Source organism: Phoxinus phoxinus, assembly GCF_949152265.1.
Source record: "Phoxinus phoxinus genome assembly, chromosome: 25".
Classification (NCBI taxonomy): domain Eukaryota; kingdom Metazoa; phylum Chordata; class Actinopteri; order Cypriniformes; family Leuciscidae; genus Phoxinus; species Phoxinus phoxinus.
Window position 1 is genome coordinate 18,938,663 of NC_136900.1, and position 21,916 is coordinate 18,960,578.

Here is a 21,916-nt window from a genome sequence, read left to right on the forward strand (position 1 = left end):
TATGTCCCTCTTTGGCTAATGTACTTTCAAGATGGAGGGGCAACATGGCGACCGGCATTCGAACCCCCCACCCGTATGTATTTTCAATGGCATATTATACACTCACGAGAATACTTTATTACTTGAACGAAGTAAATATACATTAATGAGCACATATATTTTTGAAAGAACTAAGTGTTTTTAGCTAAGAATAAACTAAAGAAGTTACACAGTGTAGCTTTAAATCTACTACCTACTATATTTATAACACAAGCACACACGGCAACTTACACTCATTGGTAGGCACGCACTGCTGATGATGGCACCAGTTGTCGGCGCGACGGGAGGATTATCAGTGAATCCCAGTTGTCTCCGACTAGTTTATAAAACTATCCCGTGTAAAATTATCACTACATAGGCGCGTTTTGGCGGTGATCCTCAGCTCTCTATCAAGGTGGCTCTTCACAAAATTAATCCACCTGTTCTTGATGTGATTGTTTTTCGGAAATTTAAATAAGGACACCGATCTGTTTTGTACGTGATCGTATCCAGGTACGCATTTCTGTGACGAAGGCATAGCTAGCTAGCAAACTGTAGGCTGTAGTAACTAGTACTGACAGTACCTCGCGATTGAGCGGCGAACTGATGTGAATGTGCTCTATTGTTAGGGGAGGGGCTAGCGTCAGGTGCTCCAGTGCGTCATCAAGTAGGGGTGGAGCCAGCGTCAGGTGCTCCAGTGCGTCATCAAGTAGGGGCGTGTCCAGGAGCTCAGTGGCTCCAGTGCGTCATCAAGTAGGGGCGTGTCCAGGAGCTCAGTGGCTCCAGTGCGTCATCAAGTAGGGGTGGAGCCAGCGTCAGGTGCTCCAGTGCGTCATCAAGTAGGGGCGTGTCCAGGAGCTCAGGGGCTCCAGTGCGTCATCAAGTATGGGCGTGTCCAGGAGCTCAGTGGCTCCAGTGCGTCAAGTAGGGGCGTGTCCAGGAGCTCAGTGGCTCCAGTGCGTCATCAAGTAGGGGCGTGTCCAGGAGCTCAGTGGCTCCAGTGCGTCATCAAGTATGGGCGTGTCCAGGAGCTCAGTGGCTCCTGTGCGTCATCAAGTAGGGGCGTGTCCAGGAGCTCAGTGGCTCCAGTGCGTCATCAAGTATGGGCGTGTCCAGGAGCTCAGTGGCTCCTGTGTGTCATCAAGTAGGGGCGTGTCCAGGAGCTCAGTGGCTCCAGTGCGTCATCAAGTAGGGGTGGAGCCAGCGTCAGGTGCTCCAGTGCGTCATCAAGTATGGGCGTGTCCAGGAGCTCAGTGGCTCCAGTGCGTCAAGTAGGGGCGTGTCCAGGAGCTCAGTGGCTCCAGTGCGTCATCAAGTAGGGGCGTGTCCAGGAGCTCAGTGGCTCCAGTGCGTCATCAAGTATGGGCGTGTCCAGGAGCTCAGTGGCTCCTGTGCGTCATCAAGTAGGGGCGTGTCCAGGAGCTCAGTGGCTCCAGTGCGTCATCAAGTATGGGCGTGTCCAGGAGCTCAGTGGCTCCTGTGTGTCATCAAGTAGGGGCGTGTCCAGGAGCTCAGTGGCTCCAGTGCGTCATCAAGTATGGGCGTGTCCAGGAGCTCAGTGGCTCCTGTGTGTCATCAAGTAGGGGCGTGTCCAGGAGCTCAGTGGCTCCAGTGCGTCATCAAGTATGGGCGTGTCCAGGAGCTCAGTGGCTCCTGTGCGTCATCAAGTAGGGGCGTGTCCAGGAGCTCAGTGGCTCCTGTGCGTCATCAAGTATGGGCGTGTCCAGGAGCTCAGTGGCTCCTGTGCGTCATCAAGTAGGGGCGTGTCCAGGAGCTCAGTGGCTCCAGTGCGTCATCGAGCCCCCGTTTTAGCCCCGCCCAAAAAATCTGGAACAGAGCAAGGTTGAAAAACTGTTTAACGGTCTAACTCCACAATTCAGTACTTCATAGTTCAGTCTTTGTAATATGTTTTAGCAATACATTTCTAACATTTATAATGTGTTTAGATTTTTTTTTTTGAGTTCCTTTACAGGGATTTTATTGACTAAGTCACTGAATCATTCACTCAACCGATTCGTTCCAAAATACTGATTCATTAACGAACAAACTAGGTTTCATGAGAATGTTAGTGAATCATTCACTCAACCGACTTTCAGGAATACGAATGTGTGTTGCTCAGAGACGCACAAGCAGCTGTTCTTTTCTATTTTAAACCCCTTCAGAAACAGTTTTGCTGTCTAATCCGTGTCACCGTGTGTGTTCACAGCTGGAGATGTTCTGTGAGGTGATGACCATGCAGCAGGCTGGATATGTCATGCTTATGGATTACCTGCAGAATAACTACAGAGAACAGCAGGAGCAATTTATGGGACAAGTCTTCTCATCCTACACTGGCGTCGAGGAGGTCCACACTCCTAGTACGTACTTCACAAACACATATACATGCGTAAACAAACTAGGGTAGCACGTGTCTAGAATCGCACATTCTTGAGGTCTTAAATCAGTCTGGCAGTTTAAGGGTCATGGATCCAATTAGCCTCCAACACGATTCTAATCCCAAACAACTGCTTCGCAATTAAATAAGGTTTCTATTTTTATACAACGAAGCCCTCTAGACATTTTCCTACTTTCTATATATAAATATAGACAGACATTTGGCCCATTTTTAGCCATACGCAATGCTTTCATGGCCCTTTTAGGGATGATTCCCACTCATTTCACAGTGTTTTCATTACTAGTTCATAGTTCTAAAATGGTTTTAACAATCCATCAAAAGGCTGTGGTTATTTATTTATTTATTGCTTTATTTTATATACGAGGTAAATATCGTCAACCTCAAGGTTTTTGGAGGCAATTTGTTTTTAGCTTTTTGTTATTGTTGAAAAACTACTGTCTAACTGAGTCGATTTTTTTCTTACATTATATTATATTTTACATTTAAGAATAAATAAATAAAAGATTTGGTTGTTGTTGTAAAAGCATAAAATGACTTTTAATGTGATTGCAGAAAATGAGAAAATGAGATCACAAATCTATTACTCGGTTCGACCTGTTCATTTTAAAACACCGCTTACAGATCCGGACTGGCTTGCTCTCAGACTTTCCGCTTTAGCAGATCGTTGATGGAACATCGATGCCCCCATTTCTGATTCCTCCGCTACAGGGCGAACTCTGTAGGGTTGAGAATCACTGGCACGTGGGAGTTGTTTTTATACAGAGACCATTGGCAATGGAAAATGTCCCACTTGTGTCCTTTCAAACATATATATAGATATATAGCCAGGCAAACCAGATTTACTTACTGTAACCTCTCTTTCACTGTGCTCACCGTATTAACAATGTTTACTCACTACTATTCACTCGCATCAATCTCTGTGTCTCTGGCTCATCTATCAAAACATTTTTGAGTTGCTAGGAAACTGTCTTTTTCTGTTTGCCCCTTCACTTGCACAGGCTGAATTCAGTTCAGACTCGTAAATGCATGGTTGTTCAGATACTGTATCCCATACTGTATGTGCTTCCTAATGTATGGGGGATGTTTGGGATAGAGCACCTGCAATAAAGTGAAGTTTAACATGACATCAAACCAGAATAGTGTACATTTGAACTCATAATATATGAGAAATACAGACTTACAAAGTTTCACACATATTCTGCCACAAATTAAACTTGCACAGATTACACACATTATTGTACAATTTTCTTTCTTTAAAAAGAGAGAGAAAAAAAGAGATGAATCAAAATTAGTTTGTTTTATGGGGTTAATAAAAAATTATAATTTGCAAGTACTTCCTGAAAATCGTTTAAAGTCCCCGTGTGGCAAAAATCAAGCTTTTAAATGTTGTTTATATGTCTATGTGGTGTTACCATGTACACATTTATAAGTCAACACCATTGCTGAGTATTTTCTCCTTAGAACTGCAGTGAACCACAGTCTCAAAAACGCGGTTAGAAATCGCTGGTGTTTCTGACATCACAAACTATCTTGTAACCAATCACGTGAACGTGTGATTGTCAACCAGTGGATCTCTGAGCTGGTGTGAGTGGGGCGGGGGCTAATTTACATATTCATAGAATCGCGTATACTAAATAAGGAAAGGGTGTAGTAGAGATACATTCAAGCTATTTTAAGGCATGAATAATTTTTTTCCATGTAAACAATATTTAAATAAGTGATTTTGGTGATCAAAGATGAGTTTTAAGGGATACAATTATTGACTACAGGGGGACTTGAAGTACTTTGGTTGGGAATCAACTGGTTTAGAAGACAGATTGTTTCATCTTTGGGTGCTTTCTGCCCTCTTGTGTTAGAAACTGAGTGCCGGTGGTAGATGAGAAATATTACACATCAGTACACTTTGTTATTGAGAACTCGGAGGGTGATGAATAAGTACATTAAGTAAACCATTGTTAAATCAGGTCATAATTTGACCCAATAAGTGAAGCCTCAGAAATGCTTAATCTGAGTTAAAAAATATATATATTTTGAAAGATATTAATACTTTTATCCAGAAAGGACACATTAAATTGTTCTGAAGTGACATACGATATGTATAATGTTACAAAATATTTAGAAATCAAATTAATTACATTTTAAAATATATTAAATTATATTTCACATATTACTATTTTCACTGTGTTTTTGATCAAGCCTTAGTGAGCATGAGACATTTTTCATGAACATTAAAAAATCTTTTGAATGGTAGTGTTCAAATAGGGTTCAATATAGAATAATAATATATAGAAAAATGAATTAATTTAAACTAAATCCATAAAATTATCCTATTATGGGAACCCCTTAAAGCTTGTACCGTATATATGAAGTGCCAGACAGAACCCTTTTAGGTTCTATATAGAACCTTTTCTTCTAAGATAGTATGGATATTTATTTTGGATATTGCATTGTATTTACAACCATCTTTTCACCTGGCACCATTGTTTAGGATAACATTATGTGTTTGTGTGTGTTTGCTGTCATAGTTTGCAGTTCAGAGCCGGAGAACGTGCAAGTCAACCCTCATAATTACACCAGTATGCTTGTAATCTGGGAGAGGCCGCGCGCCGTTTACGACGCGAGCATAGAGAGATACTCCGTCACCTACCGGCCGGCCCAGGGCGATGATGAATCTGCATTAGAGTACTTGACTGATGGAGACCAGGATGTGGTAATTCAATAACTTTTTTCCATAAACGCCAGATGAATCTTTAAAATCAGGCCTATATCGTGAAGGTCACCTTTCCGTATTTCTCCTCCTATACATTTCATTTGATATGCAACAGAATAATGCATATCAATTATGATTCTTTTTTTTTCACCACCAGGGGGCGATCATTCAGGGCCTGGTGGCCAACACCAGTTACATGGTGCAGGTTGTTGCCGTGTGCACCAATGGTCTGTATGGCAGAGTGAGTGACCAGCTGACAGTGGACATTCCCCTGGATGATCCTGGTAAGACCAATCGCGCCCGCCGCCCTCGCATCCGTGGAGAATAAGTTTAAAACACTCATATCCCCACTTCAAATGTTAGACAAAAGCCAAATGCTTCATACTGTAGATTGATCCTTTGCAAACCAGTTACCTTGTCCAGAAAATTATGTGGTGCCATTTAAGACTTGGAATGGACAGACACCTTGAGTGGTTTACAGCTTTTAGCCAGAAACAAACTTTAAACAAGTACACATTTATGTAACAGAGATCTGAATGCTTGACCTATGCATTGTAAGTGCATGCTCAGATTGAATATACAGTTTGTGCTAATGTACAGTTTTCTCCGGGTATGAAATACTTAATTGGGTCTGACACATTTCAGATCGCAGAAAAACACACTTGAGTTTGCTTAAATATATAGTAGACTTTTTTGTCTTTGTCAGTGTTCTTTGGGTGTCTTTTCCTTTTTTCTCTGTCTGTCTATCTTATACTTTGTCGTCACTATCTGCATTTTGAATTTCCTTCTATATAGATTTTTTTTCCGGTCACTTACGGATATGCATGTTTTCAATGGATAATTTGTGCTTTTTGTGTGCTTTTATAATTCATTGGAATGTTGGGACGTCTGTATTGAGCTTACTAATTTATAATAAACATTTCTGTCTCGCTGAAAGTCCCTGTCATTATATTTCAGTGTCCATGAATATATGTTGTCACAAGACATTTTTTCATGATTATTTGAAAATGTTTAAAAGTGGATTGGGTTTACATCAGTGTAATGGGGATAGAGTGTAATAAAACCATACATGTTCTACCTTTTAATGTTTTCATGCTTCACAAACCGATCTTGTCCACATAACACGAAATCTCTGGGGTCTTTTCCACCATTTTGTGTCATTGAGCTTGATCCCATGACAGGTAAGAGCCTGCAATAGATTGTAAGCTCTCTCCATCTTTGTGTGTTGGGAGCCTTTTTAATGCATGAAGGTGTCCAAACTTTCCTGTCGTGTGATACGTGTGTGATCAAAAACCGACCCTCTGACCCAGAGATTGCTCCTTTTTGCACTCTTTGTATCAAAGATTGACCTAAAAAAATTTCCTATTTGGTGACCTTTCCTTCCTTCTCAACCTCTGTACTCTCAACATTAACAGAGAAGGCCAAAAATGTTCCTTTTGTTTGTGATTGAATACACATTGAAAACCAATTTGTGTGTTCAACTTTTTTTCCCCAAGCATGCAAGTATCTTTGTATATTAAGGATAAAATTATAAACACAGTCTGATTTTCAAATGCATCTGAGGTGTGTGTTTATGTACATGTCTAATGGGAAACTGTTATTTTGAAATTCTTTTATTAACGCAAATATTGAAAATGGTCACAATTGTATATATAAGTTATTGTAACTTGTTATAAAGAGTTAAGGCCATACAGAACACACTTATCTGTAGCTGTGCTGTAAATTATTCACTCATACCATATTTTAACTCTTTTATGTTTGGTTTATTTTCAGATGCAGACAATGACGCTGTATCAATTGAATATGACGAAGAGGTAACTATGTCAATGCTACTTTAGTGCATAGTTTGTTGTTGGTTTCTACGACAGAACTAAATACATGGCTTCTCTTTCTGTCCATCTCTTTCTTCTATTTTAGGAAGAAGATCACATCGACCCCTTTTTAATCAGACCTGATACAAATCAGCTTCCATATCCTTTCCAAACCACCACAACCAGCCCCAGAGTTACTTCAACAGAGCGCCCGGTCCATTCAGTCGTTAAGACAACACCAAGGACTCATGAAAGAAGACTCCCGGTGGAAGACTCCCAGAAGACTCACGATCATCATATTCCAGTGATATACACGGATAAACCTACAGTGAAATACACAGACGAACCTACCACCCCAGCAACCATAACCACCACAGTTGTTATAGATGTACACACCACTAGACCAGATCGTTATAGTGTTGTAGCAGGTGTATCCTCAGAGTCTGATGGCCGAAGCAGTACCGTCACAGATTTTACAGCAAGTGTCTCCCCTGAAACAAGTGTCACCCCTGAAACAAGTGTCACCCCTGAAACAAGTGTCACCCCTGAAACAAGTGTCACCCTTGAAACAAGTGTCACCCCTGAAACAAGTGTCACCCCTGAAACAAGTGTCACCCTTGAAACAAGTGTCACCCCTGAAACAAGTGTCACCCCTGAAACAAGTGTCACCTCTGAAACAAGTGGAACCCTTGAAACATTTGTAACATCAGCTCCAATAGACATTTCGGGGGTTGAGGAAGTGACTCGACCTGTAACTGACTCAGACAGCTATGGGGATAGTTCAGTGACTGTAGCCCCATTGCCTGAAATCCCAATGGATTCAACTTCCTCTGCCTTCCCCCCTGAGGTCCCTCTGTGGCCTACAACTGCTAGCTTGCCTTTTCCAACCACTGCCGCTTTCAGCACTGTTCTGTCGCAGACCACCCAGCCGGTGTCTAATGGTGAGAGCGCCTCGTATGCCCCCTCTGTATCTGACACTTTGTCCTACATGCATGCAAGTCCTGTGTCCCCCTACTCCTTAAGCAGTGTCTTGTCTGAGCCCTTCCCTGACTGGGACATCCCATACACTGTTTCCATGCTGGTGTCTGGTGGTGCACAGTCTATCACCCCTTCCCCTTCCTACCCTACCCTATTCCTCACCGGCTCCGTGTCTTATTTAGACATGGAGCCTGTCTCTAGTGGTGGTTGTAATGATGATGATGGTGATGATGATGTTTTGTCTGGGTCCTTCTCGGCTGACCCCCAGTGTAGAAGTACTCTTCCCCCTCAAACGTTACCAGAAGCGACTGCTTCTTTTGTCTCCATGCAGCCAAACTTTGAACATGACATTTTACACCCCTCTGAGCGCCCCAGTACTGTCTCCATGCTGAGCACTCTTGCATATCTCCAGCCTTCGGTTCCTGTATCTAGGGACTACTCTTTGATGATGACAACCCTTGACTCTGATGCTTCTCTCTCAGGTAGCATTGGGGTCTCTTGCCTGCCGATGGAGTGCGTAGATTCTTCTCTAGTAACTCCTACTTTTAGTCAAGACAGTGGTGGATCTAGTGAAATCTCTTTGCATGCCTCTCCAAACATCCTGCTGCCCTCCGCTACTTCAGGATCTTCCCCTTGTAGTGGTCTCTCGGGTGACCTATCTAGTCCTGTAGATCTAGATTCATTTCTGTCCACCTCCAGCACTGGTACTCCTCTGTGCAGCAACGCAGAATTGGAGCGTCGTGCCGAGGCTCTTTTGTCTTCTCTTCCCTTTTCCACCAAGCCTTCTAGTGACCTCAGCATTTCTGTTGCAGCCACCGTCAGCAGCGTTGCGCAAAGTGCAATAGGACAGTCACAGGGAGCACCTACTCCCATAAGATCTTCAACCATTGCGTCAACCTCTACTCCAGTATTCAGATCCATACCAACTCCGGTGATGACTCCAACCCTTGCGCCAACCTCTGCCCCAGAATCCATCTCTGTGGTTGTCCCTGTTGTGCCCCCAACCGTTGCACTCTCCTCTGCTCCAGAGTCCAGTTCCAGTCCTACACACTCTGCCGATGGGCAGCTGGAGAACAGTGCCTCGGGCTGGGCCCTTGATTTAGATTTGGGCCAGAGCTCAGCATCTGGAGAAGAGAGTATCATCCCATATATCACCACTGCCTCTCCTACAGCGGTACCTCCTGATGAGACGGATGATGGGAATGAGGAGCACTCTTCCTCCTTCTACTTCGAGGGTGAGAACGAGACAGTGAGTGAAGCTACAGACTTCAGGGTCACCCTGCGACCCAGTCCGTCCTGGACTCTACGAGGAAGTGGGGAAGAGGAGAGCGGATCAGGTGAAAACCTCACCGATAATGAGACGTCTTCAGACTTCAGTATTCCAGAGCGCACTGAGAGGGATTCAGAAGAGGAACCAGTGGAAGGTAAAGCTCTCGGTTACTGGCGTCCATTCCTGAAGGTGCTTCTTGATTTAGCCATGCTCAGTGAAGTTTGATCAGTGAATCATCAGTGAAGAGTTTTGAAGTTTCTGAAAACTCTTGTTTCGAGGACAACTAATCCATCCTAAATAATGAATGCCATAATCCCCCACAAATGTAACCTAAACAACTAAAACCTCATCCAGAAAGTGGTAGTTCGCTGGGAAGGTAAGATTTGAAGAGCTCACTACAGCGTCCTTAATTAACGTATACATAAAAGCTTTTGACAAGTTAGGCTAAATGCCATAAAATGTGCTACTAAAGAACCATCATCTTAATTCGAAAATCCCATCATCACAATATGTGTCTTATTCCTAGTCCCATGTGATTCCTGTGTTCTGTGTTGTCTTGCATGTTGATCATGTGATTATTTACTAAAAATGTGTATTAGCATGCTCACACCTGTCATCAGAAACATACCAACAGCATGTTTTCCATCTCAAGTCGAATCCATGTTACCTGGTTACACATTTAGCCATTTGTTTATGGGATCAATTAGTAGATTTATCAAGCGTTTTATGATAGAAAGTCTGAATTGCAAATTAAACCGCATGGAGGTTTATCATCTGAGCTAAGATTTGGTTTAGCTTTGGGAAACAACAATAACAACTGCTTAGATTATTTTTGTTTGCCGATTCCTCCATGGGATATCACAGTAATTTTACTATTTGTCCAGCAGAGGGCAGCACAACTCTTATATGTAGTCACTAGTAAGTGACAGCTGGCAGTGGCAGCATTGTGTTTTGGCTGGGATGCTGAGGTCATCTCAGACAGTCCAAGGCCAGGTCTTAATCTCTCAAACGTGTCTGTCTGCAATGAATTATGACCTGTGAACTCTTTAGCTTCTTAGTGTCAGACCAACTCAAAACACATTTCTGATGGAATAGATTAAGTGGTGCTATGCCAATCCTTATGGGTGACATACTGATTATGGGGTCTTTAAGAATCAAAGAGAAACTGAGTCAATATCCTTGACCTCAGTATCATGGTAAAGGACAAAAGGTGTTGTTTTTTTTGGTACAAATTTTAACTACAAAACAGAATACCTTTACCAAAAACTAAAGGCTTTTTGTCGTCATTATAAATAGCATTGGTTGTACTATTGATTTAACATAGATTAATTCATTGTTTAATCATTTGTGTACAATTTTAAAAATTGTATTTATTGACTTATTTTCCTCAGTTACTCCATGTCTTAAGGCCTACTGGTTTGCAAATGATGTCACTTTAGTGCTTTAGTAAGATCAACCTGAAATGTTGTTACAATTTACGCTTGACTTCAAGGTGTGTAAAACACATATTTTACAATGGTGAGTTTTTATTCCAGTGTAGGCTATATCATACATTTGTATTGTTAATTAGTCTTTTAATGAGTCTGAAAAGAACATTGATTATTGATAATGTTCTGATCGGAGGAGGGTGTTTTTTAACTCATAGACGCCAGTAACAGCAGTCATGAGTCGCGGGTGGCCCTGTCGAGCAGCATTGAGCGGCAGAAGAAGGCTGTGGTTCCTCTGGCTGTGGTCTCCACCCTCACTTTCCTGGGTCTCATTGTTTTGATTGGCATTTTTATCTACTGGAGGTAAGTCTTATGGGTAACAGCATCTTCACAAAACAATTGTAGCAAAATTGTACTCCACAATAGTGGTATTTCTACATAAATTAAATAATATTAAACGGTATTTAACAAAGAATTGTATATTTATACATATATTTATACATTGTATATTAAAAATATATCATATATATATTAGGGATACAACATTTTGGCCGATACCGATAACACTTTATATTTGAAAGCCGATAAGCTATATATTGGCCGATAAATCTGAATCCAAGTTTTTATATAATGTTGTTGAGAGCCTGATTTCAAAAACAAAATTCGCACCATTAAAATCCATGTCCCAAGCACAAAATTATGTTTTCATTATAATTTTATGTATAGCCTATATGCCAGACTTGCACTTAACAGTATTCATTTTTTTAAGTGATTCCAATCATATTTCAATCAATTCAAAACCATCATGTCAAACAGTGTGCTTGTCTCTGCTGAAGGAAATAATCCATTATTTATCGGCTTTATACAGGTGAATCTCGAAAAATTTGAATATTGTGCAAAAGTTCATTTATTTCAGTAATTCAAATTAAAAGGTGAAACTAGTATATTATATAGACTCATTACATGCAAAGTGAGATATTTCAAGCCTTTATTTGTTATAATTTTGATGATTATGGTGTACAACTTATGAAAACCCCAAATTCAAAATGAGAATATTGTGAAAATGTTTTTATAAGTTTATAACAAATAAAGGCTTGAAATATCTCACTTTGCATGTAATGAGTCTATATAGTTTCACCTTTTAAGTTAAATTACTGAAATAAATGAACTTTTGGACAATATTAAAATTGTTCGAGTTTCACCTGTATATCGGCCACATTTTTTTATTGGCCCGATAACGATAAAAACATAAAAAAATAACATGTATCGGCCAATTCCAATATGGTGGCCGATATATTGTTCATCCCTAATATATATATATTGCTGACCATTAAAATTATTAAATCATATTTTCATCATATTTTTGACATGAATAAAAGCAGTTATTTCAAGCAAGCTTTTTTTGTAAACTCTGTTTTGGCATTGGTCATGCAAAGCTGACTTGGACCGGCAATGAAAACAAAAATACACTTCCTCTGAGACAGCTGCTCATGATTTCCCTCATATTGTTACTAATCCATAATCATAACAATCGTCGATAAGGAGGACAAGGGGGAGCAGTGTGGCCCCATGAGAAGCGTGTTGTCTGTCTGTGATGGGGGTCTAATCTTGGGCACAGACCCAATCTCACACCCACCGGGTGAGGGACCACCTCAAAGGGAAGCAAGATAAACAAGCCATGATGTGGCGGTGGTCTATGTGTGTGTGTGTGTATGTGTGTGTGAAACCGGCCAGAATTCCCACCAAAGTGAATAAAATGGTCCTTCCACACCAGGATGGAAGTCTGGAATCCTGTTTTCCTTCAAATATTCCCAACCGTGAAATAAGCAACTTTGGCAATCCCATCAAGAACATGTCTCGGATGTGTAAACAGTTTAGCAGCACAAGATTGTACATTTCTCATTCCGACGTGCCTCTTGACCCTTCAACATATTGCTCATGTTTGACTTTTTGTTGTTACACCGTGAAGATTGCGAGGAGATTAAATCGGTAATCTTGGAGCTGGTGATTAAATCTCCGATATGCTGATCTGTTGTTTGTGGGCCTACAGGGAACACATGCTGCCAGGCTGGAGAAAGAACCTCCACGTGATTATGTTCAACACGACCAAGTCATGTTCATGTCTTGTTAGTGCAGCCGTGGGTGGTTCAATCTCAGCAGAACATGGGCATGTACGACTGCTTGTCCATCTGTAGCTACATGGTGCTCATTTGGAGAGCAGACAGATGCGCACTTAATGGGACGTCTTGAAACGTTAGCGTTAAATCTGTGTCGCCCATCGTTGTGCTCACTAATCCCTTCCAAGAAGTTACGTTTTAGACAAAACAGCTTCCGGTTAAGGAAGTCCTCGAGTGATCCTGTTAAAAACGTGTTGTGGATTAGATTGAATATGGTTTTTGTGTTTCTTTTTTAAGCTTGGAGTTCAGTCTCAAGCACATATGTGGATAAGACACAACAACACAAAGCTTGTGTGTGAGAGCCGTGTACTTTTTTCATGTGTTTTTATTAACTTTGTGTGAAGCAAATTTCCATAGTACATCCACTTTACATGCTGTTCAATCAAAAGTACTTCTGTTACATAAAGTGCTGGTGTAGAAAAAGTGTTTAATGCCGTTGCAGGAAATGTTTTCAGACTGCTCATTTCTACATTGAAGACAGCACGTCACCCAGGGTGATTTCCTCTTCACCAATGCTAAACCCTACAGGTAACACACACTGTTTCATAATCATAACAGGGACTTTCTGTTGATACTATATCTTATCTGTTCATTTATAAAAGAAGAAAAGAAAAAGAATGGCAGTACTTAATGACTTAACTATACCTATTCTGTGATAAGCACAATACACATTTCTGAAATAATTGTAATATTTGTTTGAAATGTCAGAGTGGTGCATAATATTGTTTAGTATAATAAAGAAAAAAAGCCTCATTAAAACAATTCAATTCCTTAAAAGTTGTTTGGCATAATCTTTATTTTTATAATATAACAAATATAATAAAAAATGCTTGTAATATTCACTGTAAAAAAATATTTTCATTATTTGTAATCACAACTTTTTATCTTTTGTCAAATCAACTTAGATAATTAATGTAGTTCAGATAACATAATATTTTGAGTTTCTATTGATTAAACCAATCTCCTCCATTGCATTAATTCAATTGTTTAATTTCAATTAACTAAAATTTTTAAGGCAACCAGGTAACTTACTTTTTTAAGTTAAACCAACAATATTTTACATGTTTTATTTTACAGTGTTTGAACATTTTGTCATGTCACTAACATCCAGGAAAAAAAAATATAATCATGATATCATAAATATCTTCATTTTTGGCCACATGACATTTTTGGTTCCCACAATGTAGGCAAAAACTGACCAACATATAAATGAATCCGGCCGTAAACAGGTTTTTTCACATTATTATTATTATTATTAGCCAATATTACCATTTCTCTGACCACTGCATTCATAAATGCTTTTCATTCCTTTGTTCTTTGTCATTAGTGATTGTGTTTTGCACTTCCAGGTGAACATGAACCCCAGTCAGTAAAGCAATTTGTAAAGCATGTGACTGACCTTCACAACACCAACTCATTTCCCCGAGAGTTTGAGGTTGGTATCCCATCATCCCCCTCTCTTTCCACACTCCTACAAGGACAGCTGTCTCGTACGAGCCTTGATGTAGCAGATCAACATGTCATTAAAGCACGTCTTATAAATGAATTGTTTGGTTCGTTCAGGCACGATTATGCAGTTTCTACCCACTCATGCATGAACCAGGTTGTTGATAATGCACTTGAGTTATAATTAGGTCAGTAACACGCTCAGCTCTATATTCCAGTCAGGTGCACAAAAAGACCCGGTTTCAACTTAATTAACATTAATCAGTGTCAGATAGTACATTCTCACCATAACATTCATTTATTCACACTTGATTAGATCACTCAAAAATCAAGCAAGCTTTAATTGGACACAAACAAGGCAGCAAACCTATTAATTCTTGTCATAAGCGATACCTATGAAAAAGTGATGGATGTGTTTCATAAGTTTCTGTTTAAAAACTGCTACTTTTTGTGTTATGCTCAGGCTGAGTTAAAGTTTATTCTCCACACACCCACTAGTGATACGTGTTTTGTGGCAGGCTAAAACACACACAATGCAAACTGTAGTGTTTAAATGCATGTTCTGGTCAATCCATGACAGAACGGCTTTGGATTCTGTCCATTTTGGTTGATCATAATTGATATTTGTGGTTGTATGAAAGTTCATTCATACAACAGTGAAAAAATGTTTAGTGTGAAAAATGTAGTGGTATTCATTTATTATTTCGACTCACTGTAACTCTAACCCGAAATGCAGAACAAAAAGTGAATCATTCCCTGGATCAAACCAAAACCTCAATTGTCTGTTTAGCACATTGATCTGAAAGAGAAATAATTTAATTAGAAAAGTTTAACTTAATTTGGGTATATTTCCACCTTTCTGCATTTTTAAATATTAAAGAAAAAGATTGGAAAGACTTTCTGGGTCAGAGAAAAAAAGCTACTTGTAACTTCTTGTAATTTAACTTTATATCTCGAAATTGCAGCTTTATTTCACAATTACATTTATTTCTCATAATTTCGACATTATGCCTAACAATTATTTATAAGAAATTAAGACACTTTCTGGCTCAGAGTAAAAATGCTACTTGTAATTGCAACTTTATATTTAAAAATTGCCACTTTATATCTCACAATTACATTTATTTCTCATTACTGCGACAGTCTCACAATTGCAGCTTTATTTCAATTATTTCTCGGAATTGCAACTTTATGTCTCACGATTATGATTTTATTTCTCAAAGTTGTGACTTTATATCTCACAATTGCAGCTTTATTTCTCAATTGCGACTTTATTTCTTGTAATTATGAATTTGTATCGCAAAATTGTAGCTTTATTTCTCATACCTGCACAATGTGACTTTACATTTCAGAATTGCAACTTTATTTCTTAAAGTTGTATCGCTCTATTGACCAATCAGCATCCAGTACTGGAACGTAGGCAATTAGCATAATTAAAATGAACAGAATCCAACCCAGGCTGTCAGTGCTTTTGCTTTAATCTGTTTTGTTTATCAATGGTGCCTGGTTTGTTGTTATATTTCATTGCTTTTCGCATTCTCACCCCCCCATTAGATATTGAAAGAGTATTTCGAGGTAAGCTACATTTCCCTTTAATTTGTTTGCTTTTGATAGCTTTAGCATGTATTTGTGATGCTCACTTGTCTGCATCTTTTGTGTAAAGTCTTTGACAGTGTGTTTGGTTATGGCCGACTGTTGGAATAGAGGATTGTTCGTGTGTTTTTTTAGGAAGTTCAGACATGCACCGTGGACCTTGGAACAACCACAGACTGTTCCAACCATCCGGACAACAAGAACAAGAACCGATACGTCAACATTTTAGCCTGTGAGAACCACTGTCACAATATATGAGCATTAGATGTATGCAGATCTGATATTGACTGATATAAAATGGTCATTTCTTGGATTTCATCCTTTAGATGACCACAGCAGAGTGCGACTCGCACCCCTGAACGACAAAGACGGAAGAAGCGGAGGAGACTATATAAACGCCAACTACGTGGATGTAAGTTGTAGTCAACATTAGCTCAGAAGCATTGCAATGCGGGCATGTCATGATAATTGTATCGTTATTTAATCAGCATGCCTACCTCAAAGTGCAACTGTTTAACTAGCAGATGTGATTAAAACACTTAAAAAGCTATGCTGATTTGCTATTGATTTAATCTTGGAAAGTCAGGCACGGTGTCAGCTCGGGTGTGAGAAAATATTTGGAGCCACTATTGAAAGATTGTGTCAGCTGAGATGTTCTTTCAAAGTTTAAGCTAAGAATACTTGCTAAGAATGCTAGCTTTATTTGTCTCCTCTCTAAGGGTTTTAACAAACAGAGAGCCTACATTGCAGCACAAGGGCCGTTGAAGTCCAGCACACCGGATTTCTGGCGGATGGTGTGGGAGCAGAATGTGGGAGTGATTGTTATGATCACAAACCTAGTGGAGAAAGGAAGGGTGAGCCGTTTTATAAGTCTACCTGAATATGTAAGGAGTTAGGTCACCCAAACATGAGAATTCTGTCATCAACATTGTTGTATGGTTTCAGAAGATTTGGAGTCACATGGACCTGTTTTTTTTTGGTACATTGTGGAGCTTGACAACTCCAGTTCACATTCACTTTCATTGCATGGAAAATACAGCAGTGGCCAAAAGTGATGCCTAGGAAATGTACATCTTTAGCTTTTAATCAAATATGTGACCCTGGGTCACAAAACCAGTCACATGTCGCACGGGTATATTTGTGGCAATAGCCAACAATATGGGTATGTATGTATGGTATGAGTCACAATTATAGATTTTTCTTTTATGCCAAAAATCATTCGGATATTAAGGAAAGATCATGTTCCATGAAGATATTTTGTAAATTTCCTACCGTAAATATATAAAACATTTATTTTTGTGAGTGAATGCAGCACCATCGCGAATATAAATAGATAACTTTAAGGCGATTTTCTCAATGTTTCGATTTATTTGCACCCTCAGATTCTAGATTTTCAAATAGTACCTCGGCCATATATTTTCATATCCTAACAAACATACATCAATGGAAAGCTTATTTATTCAGCTTTCATGATATAAATACATCTCAATTTAAAAAAATTTACCCATGTGGCTGGTTTTCTGGTCCAGGGTCACATATTATTAGAAATCTCTTACAGATTTTGTAAGCATATTGCATAGTTGTGGTTAGAGTCAATTGTTTTATTTGTGATAATGCAAGATGTCAAATTGAGCATACATAGTTTAATGTAAAAAACAAGAGAGAACCAACTAAATATTAATAACTGATTATGTTGTAGTCAATGTATGCTTTTTCCTGTGAGCGTTTTTTTTTTTTTTTGCATAGTAAAATAAAACCTGTAGCTTGTCTTTTTTTTGGTCAGATAAATAGATTAACCAACTTCAGTTTTTTATTCATTTTATTTTAAATATGATACCACTTTAGCTTAGGATCCAATTCTCACGATGAACTAGTTGATTAGCATCCTAGGAGTTATATTATATTATATTATATTATATTATATTATATTAATAAGCAGTAATTATGAGTTTATTGAGGCAAAAGTCATAGTAAATAGTTAGTTAATGGTGAGAATTGGACCCTCAACTAAAGTGTGACCAAAAAGGTTGAATATTTTCCTCATATTTTGATGGTTTAATCTAACTTGTAGGTTCATTAAACACAAATATCCCCTCCGGACATCACTTTTAGCCACTGAACCTGCTTTTTTTCTGTCGGAAACGAAAAAATCAAATGGGTTTGGATGAAGATGAGAATGAATGACAGAATTTATATTGTAAATAGATGTTCACAATGACCAATAGTTTCCCCATTTCTCAGAGGAAGTGTGACCAGTACTGGCCTCTGGAGAACCAGGAAGAGTATGGCTGTTTTCTGGTTACTGTAAAGAGCACAAAAGTCCTCGCGTACTACACCCAGAGAACCTTCACCGTCAGAAACACCAGCATAAAGAAGGTATCCGGCAGGGATGCACAACAGCTCGGCACCATATTGGTTATGGATCGATATTAGAGATTTTTTGTTGTTGTTTATTTGTTACAAAAATCAGCTGAATTGAGACATTACATGCCGTTTTGATTTCCCCAGGGTTCTCAGAGAGGTCATAGTAACGAGAAGACGGTAATACACTATCACTACACACAGTGGCCAGACATGGGCGTTCCTGAGTATGTCCTGCCTGTGCTTTCATTCATCTACAAGTCCTCTAGAGCCAAAACAGAGGACATGGGTCCAGCAATTGTACACTGCAGGTGGGCTACAGGGCTTTCTTTAAATGTAGCAAGTGTCATATTGTATACTTCAAATTTCTTTTGAGTGTTTGTGTGTGTTTTTAGTGCTGGTGTGGGCCGAACAGGGACCTACATAGTGTTGGACAGCATGTTAAAACAGATTAAAGAGCAGGGGACGGTCAACATTCTGGGCTTCCTCAAACACATTCGTACACAACGGAACTATCTAGTTCAAACGGAGGTGAGTGAACAGAAATTAAAGTCTCATAGTGCTCTATAAGTATATTGCAAAGAAAAATGAGCCATGTTTTACCGTTTAATCGATCCTTAGTGTTACTGTGTTTCGCATTATTTGGACTCAAAGTAACATTTTGATGATCAAGTATCCTTCTCAAGATCATCTGGTCTGGTACCCTTACAGGAGCAGTACATCTTTACCCATGATGCTCTAGTTGAGGCCATTTTAAGTCAAGAGACAGAGGTGCCATCAAGCCATATTCATCAGTATGTTAACAACCTCCTGACCCCAGGGTCCTCATGCAAGACATGCCTGGAAAAGCAGTTTAAAGTAAGTGTGCTCTTGGTTTTTAAGGGATTACTGAAGAGCACAGCTGGAAGTGGAAATGATATAACCTCTACATGACAATGACATTGTGGTTGCAGTTGGTGTGCCAGTCAAATGCCAAACAGAACGATTACACCAGTGCCCTGAATGACGGCAACAGGACCAAGAACAGGAGCTCTCTCATTCCTGGTGGGTTCACAAAACTACTGCATTCATGGTTATGCATCATTTTATGTTAGATAGATGGATAGATAGATAGATAGATAGATAGATAGATAGATAGATAGATAGATAGATAGATAGATAACAGATATTTAGTTCCTCAAACTGACTGTTCTGTGTGTTTCGCAGTAGAGAAATCCAGAGTGTGTTTGTCCACATCAGCAGGAGAGACGTCAGACTACATCAATGCTTCATATGCCATGGTGAGACATTCAGTGTTTCTAAAGTCAGTTCTCTCTTCAGACTCATATTAAGACTCATTCATGCGTTCATATCAGGGCTATCGGCAGAGCAAAGAGTTCATCATTACCCAGAATCCTTTACCCAGCACAGTGAAGGACTTGTGGAGGATGGTGTGGGATCACAACGCCCAGGTTATCGTGTCACTGCCGGATACGAGTAACACGGTCAGTACTACGGTAAACATCATTGTAGTATGTATCGCTAACGGCATTATAGTGTCACGTAGGCTGCACGATTCATCAAAATTAAACAGTTTGTTCATTTTCAAACATTAAACAATGTCAGACCTAAATATTAGTCTTATTATTGTATAACTGTTCTTAAATACTTGATTTAGATTTTTTCGTTTTTATTTTGTATAGTAATAATTATATTTTTTTATTAGTAGTTTTATTTTTTAGCCATATTGATATATAATCAGCTCTACAAACAGGCACAGAAAACCTGGATTTGTTTTGTTTTTTTAAATCCCATTTTAAATCGCAATAGCAATTTTTATCAGAAAATCCATTTCCCCCAAAACTGTGCAGCCCTAGTGTCCCACCTGGATTTCCTATTGATCTTCCAGTGCTGAATGAAACAGATTGTCCTTTCATTCATCTCTCGTTCACTCTCTCCCTCCCTCTGTCATGTTCTTTATTCCATTCCCAGACAGAAGACAGCGAGCCAATCGTATTCTGGCCCACGAGAGATCAGCCAATCAGCTACGAGACCTTCTCTGTATCGTTAAGAGGGGAGGGCCACGTGTGCCTGTCCAATGAAGACATGTTGATAGTGCAAGATTACATCTTAGAGGCGACGCAGGTAACATAAGATCCGCTGCACAGCCAATCAGATTTAACGGCTTTTAATTGTCATGAGATAATGAAGAGCGTGCGCTGCTTTGCCAGAGGAATAATGGGAATACATTTTTTATTTTTTAATGTTTTAAATGTTGAATGTTTTTATTGTTTCAGCATGTTTATTAATCTCCCATATAGTCATTGCACGCTATAACCTTAAACCCCGGCGATCGATGATGTGACTTGTTTAACATGATCAACCCAGTTATTTTTGTATGATCAACTCTGGAAGTATTCCTTCATTCAAAAAACGTAAATTGATCCAAGACTGGAGATTGCACAGGAAAGTAAAGTGAGTGAGTGATTTGGTGTCGTGCTACAGACCTAATTTAAATATTATGCAAAAACAGAAATCCGATCGGTTATCCAGATACAGAGGCTACTTAATATGAACAAATGTAAACGCACCGTGTCCTGATTGGATGATGATCCGATCTGCTTGATCGGATCGTGGTGATGGCATGTTAACGCCAAGTGTAAACGCAGCCATACAAAAGCTGCGCTAATCGATTCAGAGAGATGTAAATGAGCGATTTCTGTGCGTCATTTCTCCAAAAACCATTAAAAAACACAAACGCTGGCAGGCATCTGTTTTGAAGATCGCAGCTGGTGCCTGCCGTACGATTGTGGAAAATATTAGGACGAATTTGCTGCTTTTCACACACTTAGCATTAAACCATCTGTATCAAGTGAATCCCATAGACATGAAAACACACACACACATACACACACACACAATTGATCTGTTTTCTCTCGCTTTTCAGGATGATTTTGTTCTAGAAGTGAAGCATTACCGGACGCCACGCTGGCCCAACCCAGACAGTCCTATCAGTAACGTCTTTGAGCTGATCAACATCGTCCAAAAAGAGTCCGGCTCCAAAGATGGACCCGTGGTCGTGCACGACGAGTGAGTTGCATCTTGGCCCTGAAGGAGATGCACATTGCATCTTGGAAAAGACACGTTATGTTTGTTCCAGAAGCTAGTGAGCCGCCTCACTCTCTGCTGTCTGAAAAGATCAGCTAGGACCAGCGTTAGTTTCCAGGCTGGCTTATGATGGACTAGATGTTTGACAGTAATAATAATAATAAATATAGCCGCGAGCAGCAATTATCGGGGTTCAAACGCTTTAAGGCCTTTAAGCATACGCATAAAAATGTATTGTTTTATTTAGCAAGCATGTAATCACTTAGAATAGATCATAGTTGGAAAAGACCATTTGCAGCTAATCCAGGCAGTTTACTAAAGAATATATATCAATTTTAAAGCTTTTTTCACCTTTGTAACAGCCCTTGTGTACATCCCTACATTAGAAAGCCCTAACCCAGTTCAGAACCCACTTTAGAATCATGTGACGCATGTGCTCACCCAATTCCACGAGGTTCTACGCAAATCAGGCAGGAAGAGGGTCATTTTCAGCCATTTCATGGGATTTGCCATAGAAATACAGACACTAGAGCTTAAGGGGAGAATGCTGATCCTATGAAATTTGAACAATTACAATAGAGTTTCAGCGCTATGCACTTAAACCCCTAATAAGAAGCATAATTTAGTAAATAATTATTGGGGA

At 39.6% G+C, this 21,916-nt stretch overlaps 1 protein-coding gene across 4 annotated transcripts in view; it reads left to right on the top strand.

Annotated features, from left to right (window-relative positions):
• ptprz1a (protein tyrosine phosphatase receptor type Z1a) overlaps positions 1 to 21,916 on the top strand; it is a 59,006-nt gene that overhangs the window by 34,465 nt on the left and 2,625 nt on the right. Inside the window, exons 8-29 of one of the 4 annotated variants that reach the window (XM_079603792.1) lie at positions 2,225 to 2,375; positions 4,939 to 5,123; positions 5,281 to 5,407; positions 6,897 to 6,937; positions 7,041 to 7,875; positions 8,725 to 9,336; positions 10,828 to 10,972; positions 13,229 to 13,314; positions 14,136 to 14,221; positions 15,787 to 15,807; positions 15,961 to 16,057; positions 16,152 to 16,237; positions 16,545 to 16,679; positions 18,067 to 18,201; positions 18,334 to 18,497; positions 18,582 to 18,717; positions 18,898 to 19,044; positions 19,140 to 19,230; positions 19,393 to 19,466; positions 19,542 to 19,670; positions 20,158 to 20,310; positions 21,113 to 21,255. In XM_079603792.1, coding sequence (XP_079459918.1) covers positions 2,225 to 2,375; positions 4,939 to 5,123; positions 5,281 to 5,407; positions 6,897 to 6,937; positions 7,041 to 7,875; positions 8,725 to 9,336; positions 10,828 to 10,972; positions 13,229 to 13,314; positions 14,136 to 14,221; positions 15,787 to 15,807; positions 15,961 to 16,057; positions 16,152 to 16,237; positions 16,545 to 16,679; positions 18,067 to 18,201; positions 18,334 to 18,497; positions 18,582 to 18,717; positions 18,898 to 19,044; positions 19,140 to 19,230; positions 19,393 to 19,466; positions 19,542 to 19,670; positions 20,158 to 20,310; positions 21,113 to 21,255 — 3,779 coding nt within the window. Of the gene's footprint in view, positions 1 to 2,224; positions 2,376 to 4,938; positions 5,124 to 5,280; positions 5,408 to 6,896; positions 6,938 to 7,040; positions 9,337 to 10,827; positions 10,973 to 13,228; positions 13,315 to 14,135; positions 14,222 to 15,786; positions 15,808 to 15,960; positions 16,058 to 16,151; positions 16,238 to 16,544; positions 16,680 to 18,066; positions 18,202 to 18,333; positions 18,498 to 18,581; positions 18,718 to 18,897; positions 19,045 to 19,139; positions 19,231 to 19,392; positions 19,467 to 19,541; positions 19,671 to 20,157; positions 20,311 to 21,112; positions 21,256 to 21,916 lie in introns of all 4 variants that reach the window. The other 3 variants (XM_079603790.1, XM_079603793.1, XM_079603791.1) reach the window with 3 other exon arrangements.